This window comes from Musa acuminata, chromosome BXJ2-11 (assembly GCF_036884655.1).
Source record: "Musa acuminata AAA Group cultivar baxijiao chromosome BXJ2-11, Cavendish_Baxijiao_AAA, whole genome shotgun sequence".
Taxonomy (NCBI): Eukaryota; Viridiplantae; Streptophyta; class Magnoliopsida; order Zingiberales; family Musaceae; genus Musa; species Musa acuminata.
The window spans coordinates 31,723,251-31,731,168 of record NC_088348.1 but is presented as its reverse complement, the minus strand read 5'-3'; the positions used below and the strand labels follow the sequence as shown (position 1 = coordinate 31,731,168).

General features: G+C 47.6%; 2 protein-coding genes across 2 annotated transcripts; one reads left to right on the top strand and one right to left on the bottom strand.

The window, feature by feature from the left end:
• Window positions 1-324: 324 nt before the first annotated feature.
• Window positions 325-2,614, top strand: LOC103972243 (protein trichome birefringence-like 33). The gene is made up of 6 exons (XM_009386511.3): window positions 325-572; window positions 670-886; window positions 1,411-1,582; window positions 1,679-1,878; window positions 1,959-2,117; window positions 2,200-2,614. Exons 1-6 carry the CDS (start codon window positions 386-388, stop codon window positions 2,537-2,539), a joined length of 1,275 nt encoding a protein of 424 aa, XP_009384786.2. The 5' UTR covers window positions 325-385; the 3' UTR covers window positions 2,540-2,614.
• A 1,893-nt stretch (window positions 2,615-4,507) lies between these two features.
• On the bottom strand, window positions 4,508-5,798 carry LOC135627196 (abscisic acid receptor PYL4-like). Its single transcript, XM_065133195.1, has 2 exons — window positions 5,721-5,798; window positions 4,508-5,585 (listed from the first exon to the last, which is right to left on the bottom strand). The coding sequence occupies exon 2, from the start codon at window positions 5,561-5,563 to the stop codon at window positions 4,934-4,936; it is 630 nt and encodes a 209-aa protein (XP_064989267.1). The 5' UTR covers window positions 5,564-5,585; window positions 5,721-5,798; the 3' UTR covers window positions 4,508-4,933.
• Window positions 5,799-7,918: the final 2,120 nt, after the last annotated feature.

The following is a 7,918-nucleotide window of genomic DNA, read 5'->3' as shown; positions in this document are numbered from 1 at the left end:
ACTCTCTGCCTACCAACGATGCTACTGCCAAAAAATATGGCCTTCACATGGACCGATCCATGCGTGACCTGTCCCCCTACACTCCCCCCTGCACTCTTTGGTTGTTTCCTTGTGAACTAATAATAATTTATTCTCGGATAAGGAATCTCAACTCTGAATCCCTTTTAATCTCATGAAAAATAAAAATTGTATTGAAGAATAATTTTTATTGTCGTGCAATGATATATGTATGTCAAGTTCGAATGTATATATATTCACAAGGATAAATATGTCAAATCATGTATAGCCTTGTGACCATTTAATTAAGAGGCCACCGGAAGCCTTCAATGAATGCCTTCGCAATCTGGAGAGGCCGACCAAAAGCTGCGTCGTTGGGTGTGAGTCGATGAAGTCGCCGTTCCCCCATAGAAGGCGCAACCTCCGCACCCGTCTTTTCGTCTTCTCCTTCGTCGCCTTCATGATCGTCCTCTACGGCGAGGACTTCACGTGCATCCTCGGCACTCCATTCCGGCGACCAGATGATCCACCGCCGCCGCCGCAGCAGCAGCAGCAGCAAGGAAGAGTCCCGAGAGGTTCGAAAGAGAGAAAGGAAACGAGACTTCGTTGTGAATTAGTGCGTATGAATGAATAGCCTGACTGACTGACCGAGTCGATGTTGATTCGGAACAGAGAAGGACGAGGCGGTGATGCCGTTCGCGGTGGGGAAGACGGAGGAGGGATGCGATGTCTTCGCGGGGGAATGGGTGTACGACGAGTTATCGAGGCCGCACTACGGCGAGGGGGACTGCCCCTACATCCAGCCCCAGCTGACATGCCAGACGCACGGCAGGCCCGACTCCGGCTACCAGCACTGGAGATGGCAGCCGCATCGCTGCTCTTTACCCAGGTATCTGTCTATCTTTCTGCATCTGCCGATACAAACTGCTTAGCTTCTTTTCCGCCGACGGCGACTCGATTCCATCTTTCTTTTTTTCTCTGGTTTTGTTTGGTTGATCGGTGGTGAAACACAAATGGTTCCCCGAAGATATATTTTCCCGTGAGATGCTTAAGAATTCTCGAACGCATATGCGTCGGGAATGGCGTGAGGGATGTAATCAACCCCTCTTCCTTGGTGTTCTTGTAAGCTTGGTGACGACGGAGTCGTGTCTTACATCACATCGCGTGATGGACCATAAGTTGGGCTTGGGCCGAACGCCGCCCATTATGACGACAAAAGATTCTGTGCCATTGTTGATAGTAATGTAAGGATTTTGGCCCACGCTTGGGCACATGGGAATGTACTACTCGGGGATTAGGACGTGAGACATGGGAAGGTGTGATAAGAGTTTGCAGGTTAACCTCGTCAATGGTTGATTGTTCTTTCGAAAGATCAATTTCAGCGATTTGAGTCCATTTCGTCATGGATGACAGCTTCGACGCCACCTTAATGCTGGAAATGCTTCGAGGCAAGCGGATGATGTTCGTGGGTGATTCCTTGAACCGGGGGCAATTCGTATCCATGGTGTGCCTCCTGCATCGGGTCATTCCAGAGCACGCCAAATCCATGGAATCCTTTGACTCGTTCATGGTCTTCACGGCCAAGGTTAGTTAGCATCTCCGCAGGTCGTCTTTCATCGTCTCTTCCCACCTCCCTCCCCATCTGCACTGCCGCTGAAATCGACCATCGTTCTTATGATAGGACTACAATGCGACGATCGAGTTCTACTGGGCGCCGTTTCTGGTGGAATCCAACTCCGACAACGCCCTCGTCCACAGGATCAAAGAGCGGATCGTCCGACCGGGTTCCATCATGAAGCACGCTCGCCATTGGAAGGGAGCCGACATCGTCGTCTTCAACACATACCTTTGGTGGATGGCCGGCCGCAAAATGAAGATTATGTAACCGAGGAGCCTCGACTCTGTTTCCTTGATCCCATCTGTTGTTGTTGGCGTCTCGACTGACTTTGATCCGCTTGCAGGCGAGGGCCCTTTGGAGGTGACACGAAGAACATCACCGATATGGTGACGGAGGATGCTTATAGGCTGGCATTGAGGAGGATGCTTAAATGGGTGGAGAAGAACATGGATCCTCGCAGCACCAGAGTGTTCTTCACAAGCATGTCGCCTTCTCACCACAGGTCGTACAATGACTATATATATATATATATATGCTCTGCCTTTTGGATGCACAACAACTGAGATGGGATGGATGGTTTGCAGTAGCGAAGAGTGGGGAGGTGAACCCCAAGGGAACTGCTACAACGAGACGACTCCCATCGAGGACGCTACGTACTGGGGAACGAGCACGAGCAAGAGCATGATGCAGGTGATCGGAGAGGTGTTCGACGCCAGCAAAGTGCCAATAACTCTGCTCAACATTACCCAACTGTCGGAGTACCGGAAAGATGCACACACCCAGATATACAAGAAGCAGTGGAGCCCGTTGACGCCGGAGCAGCTGGCTAACCCCAGAAGCTACGCAGACTGCATCCATTGGTGCTTGCCCGGCCTGCAAGATACATGGAATGAGCTCCTGTACGCTAAACTCTTCTTTCCTTGAGGAGAGGTCCCAACTAAAAAGCACAAAAAGTTCACCAATAGATTCTATGACATTTTTTTGTCGTCATTAACATCCTCTTCTCTCTCTTACATATTATTTTTTGAGTTTATAATAGCCTTGTGATCTGCTGTTCTCACGAAACTAAGAACCAGTGGGAAGTGTGCTTATCTGAACTACAGCACTGGAATTTTCAGATCCCACGACAAAGAATCATCTCCAATCTTTCTTTCTGTTCCAATAAATCTCTGGGCTTTGTCTCTACCTAATTAACCAGAGAGATTAAAGAAGATGAATAGGAGGACATCCTCGGCGAGAAGATGTCAAGGGAGGAGGGAACAACACAAGTGGCCGCAAGGATTAGCGCGTCCATCGTCACGCCCTTATATTCTATCACGAGCCAACAGCGCTTTGTTGACTCACGGGAATGTTGATCTACAACCCCATCTCATCTCGATGGGGGCATGCAGATCTCTTTCTCGGCAACTTGGCATTTATCAACTCCCGGGAGATCAGACACAAGATATGGCAGAATATAATAGTGACGTGGGAAGTAGAGACAAAAGGCAGTGCCGTACGTGCACTTTGCTGTATCCAACAAGTTTTTTCCCTACGGATCTCTCCTGGTGAGGGGTTGTTCTATTTACTCAACTCGTACGCGGTGGATGTGGGAGAGAACGAGTTGACCGTCTCAGAATCCCTGGATCTCTATCTTTTACGACTGCCAGTCGTCGTGGCTCATTAATTCCACTTGCACGCCTAGCTAGCTGCGGTCCTCGAGATCGATCAGTATCCGGGCAGGGCTCGGTCGCCACCTACTTCGCTGAATGTTGCAATAGAAAAAGGCAAGCTGATGGAAGACTGTGTCATTAAATACTAGTTGCATCACCTTCGCCACTACAAGAGAGGGTTTGTCCATGTGAATGATCATCAAGGCATTATTCACAGGAAGGGCTCCATTTCACCATTTGAAGTCCTTTCTCTCGTGCTGCAGAATAGGAATTGCATGATTCCGCCAGCATAATTAATTGCAACGCATGCCGGGAATTGCTGTCCTAAGAAAGGAAGCCGAGAACAGGCAGTGCGCCCCCAGATTAGCATAAAGTGAAGGAATAAGCAAGCTTAACAGAGAAGAAAACCATGGTGGTCGGCAGCAGCATTGTGGAATTCTGAGCAAAGGATTGGGAGAAGTGATGGAGAAAGGCAGTTGGCCACGAACGGTAAGCATGAAGCCTCACGCAACTTGCAGCCATCCATTCGCTGCCAACTGAAGACCAACCGACACAGAGAACGGGCAGACAAGAGGAAGACGAGAAGAACCCTTAGAGGAACAAGTGGGAGGGAGGGCTCTACAAAACTATCCATTGGACTGGAGGAGGCCATCCCAACTTGCACTTCTTTATGCCGCTTCTCGACGGCAAATTGGCTTGCAATATGGCACTCGATGATTCCTCTCTCTCTCTCTCTCTCTCTCTCTCTCTCTCTCTCCCTCTCTCTCTCTCTCTATATATATATATACCCCAACTCATTGGCCTCAGTTGTTTGTGCAAATTGCGAGACAAGTTGGGAGAGAAGGATCGTGGAATCCTACCCTTTTCGAACGCTACCACACCACATGGTAATTGGCCACAGCGGAAGCGATGTACGGGTACAAGTCATCTTCTACCTTGGAAGTCAGACGCCACGCACGCCCACGTGGATCCTCGTGCTCTCCACCTAATCCCGCGATCCTCATCGACCCAATCACCGGTCATTCACGGTTGCCACCCGATCAAAGATGTGGCGCTCCTGCCGACGAGGCGTGGAGCCCACCTGCACTCCCCACTGATGGTGAATCCGCGTCGGAGAAGTAGACGAAGAATTCGCATATCAGTGAAAGCGTCGGCAGAGGCTCTATAGAAGACTAATGCAGCTTTGCAAGGGAGCCAGCCATGTGGTGCTGCACCATTCTTTAACCATGCTACAGCAGTGTCCCCATCCCATGTGCTTCGACATCCATTACTCCGAAGCTTACAACCCATTACTTTTGACAAGAGAAGATAGCACAGACTGATCAGGATCACAATGCAGAGGGAGAGAGACTAAGGTAAATAAAGCTAGCTAGCATTCCAAGAAACATCTGTTTTGCTTTCTTGGAGGGTTTATGTATAGACAGAACTACATAGGCATTTATCCGCAAGGGTTCATGTGACCGAAACAAAGAAGACAAAAAAAAGAGATAGGAACGAGTTGGAAGAGTTTCTCTCTTCTTTTCTCTTTCCTCAAAATTTCCCGATGTTGACGGGCTCAGCAGTTGTTCTGAGATGTCGTCGTCTGCTTCCGAGTGGGCATGCAAGAGGGGTGGCGGCGGTGGAAGCATAGAAGATGGGCAGCCACAGGGTTGGATTGGGTGGGAAATTACTTGGCTGTTCCGGGGCGCTTGGCCAGGTTCTCGGCTGTGCGCGCCAGGGACTGGAGATTGCACCGGATGATGGTGTCGACGAAGACGCGCGTGTCCTCCCTGGTGTTCCCCGCCGGCACGTCCACCACGTACGACTCCACCACCACCGTGCACCCCTCGGCCTCCGGGTGGAGGGTTGTGACGGAGCGGTAGTTGGCGAGGCGGTGCTCCCCGCCGACCACCCGGAAGCTGAGCACGTGGCGCTCGTCGTCGAGGATCTCGAGGCGCTCCCGGCTGGTCGCCGCCGGCAGGCCGGACACGATGCGGACCTCCCGAAGGGTGCCGACGTCACCGTCGCCGTCGATCACGTGGCAGCTCTTCACGAAGTGCTTGTAGGTCTGCGGCTGGTCGAAGCGGCGCACCACCGACCACACCATGGCCACCGGCGCCGCGACGTGCTGCACCAAGGCCGAGCAGCACTGGTGGGCTTCCACCGCGTGCTCGTGGTGTCGCGACACCACGGCGGGGACGCCATGGCCGATGCACCGAACGGGTACGCCTGCGGCCGCCGATGCCCCCGCCCCCAGGACCGGCTTGCCGCCGATGCGGTGGAGAGGAGGGGAAGGCTTGGGGGAGGAGTGGGGCATGGCGACGACGCTCGTGTTACAGCTGTGCGAGAGGAGCGGAGGGAGAGAGGAGTGGTTCATGTTAGTGGAAGGGAGGGCTAATATAGTGGGGGTGATGAAACACGCAAGTTCCAACGCTCCATCTTAGAAGCTTTACTTTGGGCCATAAAGAAGTTACCATTTGATCGGTACTGTTGTGCATATTGCACTTTGTTTAAGCGGCCTGCGCGACCATTTGGCTCCCGAAGGGGTGGTCTGGTGGGGTCTTCAGGTTCCAGTGGGCTGTGGAGAGGAAAGTTGGACATTGAAAGGTCAATTAAAGCTAGAATAATGTTGTTGGGATACTGCAATAGATAAAAAGATACAGAGAGAGAGAGAGAGAGAGAAAAGGAATTCAAAAAGAATTCAGCAAGTTGATGGGGCCGAAATTACCTTCGCACCCTTTCCCTCTCGTCAATTGACTTGACAACAATTCCTTGCATTTAGCTTAATTGTTGGGAAGAAAACTTTGGCAATGACTTGATATAAGCCATTACTGCATAGCCATCACAGGTTGATACTGTGCGAGGAGATTGATGCAAGGCAACTAAGACAAACTCGATGTTAGGAGCGTGACGACTGTAAGCAGGAAGAATCTATTGTGCTCGGCTTGGCCGATGCCACATTGTAGAATAATAATGACATACATCGACAGAATTGGTTGTGACAATAATGAAAACGAAAATTGACGATGCGGTCAACGATAGTCATTCTTTTATGGGCTTCACAACTTAATTCATATACTCTCGTTTCATGAGGTTAACGACAGTGACCAAAAATCACTACGAGCTATGCACGGATGATGAACCCTAAGAGCCTTCTCTATTAAGGCAGAGGTAATGTTATTGCCGGCTGGCCCAACCCGACCCGACCCAGCGTTCGCGGGACATGGAGACAGAATACGGCCCATGTACTGGCAGCTCACAAGTCACCTTTGACCTGAGGGGCCCAACCCAAACATAGATTCAAAATGAGTTTCTAATATTGGCACCCAATATACACCACCAAAAAATATTTATTAATTTGAGACTACAGTTGTCACTAATGATTACAATAACCTAATTTATTTTTTTTCTCAAGATAAATGCATATATTTTATTCACATTAGCTTAGGCCATGACTCTTATCAAAGGTCCAAACGGAAAAAGATATTTCCGAACAACCTCGGTGGAATGCTGGAGAGGATATAGATTCGGTGGAGTTATGGGACCGATAACAGTGTTAAATATCTGTGTTGCTGGAGACGACAGATAGGTACTTAACCAAAACTCAGAGTGAGAAGAGTATTTATACAAATTTTGAGGAAGAGATTTTCCTCACTTAAATGATGCAATCGGATCAATTGTTCAAATCTTTGATTGATTGAGGATATAAGAAATATAAGAATGTCATTTCATATGTGCCTCTATCATGCCTCATTAATATTAAGCTTTAGTATGTACATGAGAAGCACGTAATTGATGTTTGATAACTTGATCTTTAACGAGGTAAAAATCGATGACAATATTTTTTATGCGTAAGTGGAATACTGGATTGACACATAGATAGGTGGCACCAACATTATCACAATGTATTCTAAAAGTGAATTGAGAAGTGATATCAAGTTCCTATAGTAGATTGGTGACCCAGTTGAATTATGCAATAGCGATAGTGGCAGCTTGGTATTTAGCTTCCATGATGGATCGTGCGATTGTTTTCTATTTCTTAAAACTCTAACTCGTAGATGTTATATTATCAATGTTACTTGTCCAATCAACATCGATGAATGCATGGAAATGAAGTGATAAGTACTTACAAAGAACAAGTCTATGATTGAGAATCCCTTTTAGATAATGTATGACTTGTTTTACTACATATCAATATGTAGTGGAGAGCCAATGCATAAATTATGATAATATGTTAATTGCTAATTAGATGTATAGACATGTGAGAGATAAGTACCGTAAGGAGCCAAATACTTGTCGATACTGTATGAGATCTATAGTAGGGGTATCATTATATAACTTGAGTAATTCAGTAGTATAGAATGGTTGTCTTTGATAGTAAATCTTAAATGTACTTTTGAGATATGAAAAATCTAGAAGATGTAAACGTTGCTTCCACTCCCAAAAAATAGCTTAAGATTCCAAAATCTTTGATAGAGAATCGATTTACCAATTGCTTAATCTTCATGAGATTATTGCCTATAATGATAATGTCATTCACATATGATATATGATACTTTTCTTTTGTTGTCATATAAATAACAAAATGTCAGACTTAGAGTTGATGAAGTCAATTGATATAAAAAACGAACTAAGTTCAGTAAATCAAGGAAGTTTATAAATAACTTTTCGT

Coding starts and splice junctions, on each gene's coding strand:
- LOC135627196 (XM_065133195.1), bottom strand. CDS start 5,563: ATGCCCCACTCCTCCCCCAAGCCTTCCCCTCCTCTCCACCGCATCGGC.
- LOC103972243 (XM_009386511.3), top strand. CDS start 386: ATGAAGTCGCCGTTCCCCCATAGAAGGCGCAACCTCCGCACCCGTCTT. Junction 887..1,410: donor CATCGCTGCTCTTTACCCAG/GTATCTGTCTAT, acceptor CATGGATGACAG/CTTCGACGCCACCTTAATGC. Junction 1,583..1,678: donor TCATGGTCTTCACGGCCAAG/GTTAGTTAGCAT, acceptor TTCTTATGATAG/GACTACAATGCGACGATCGA.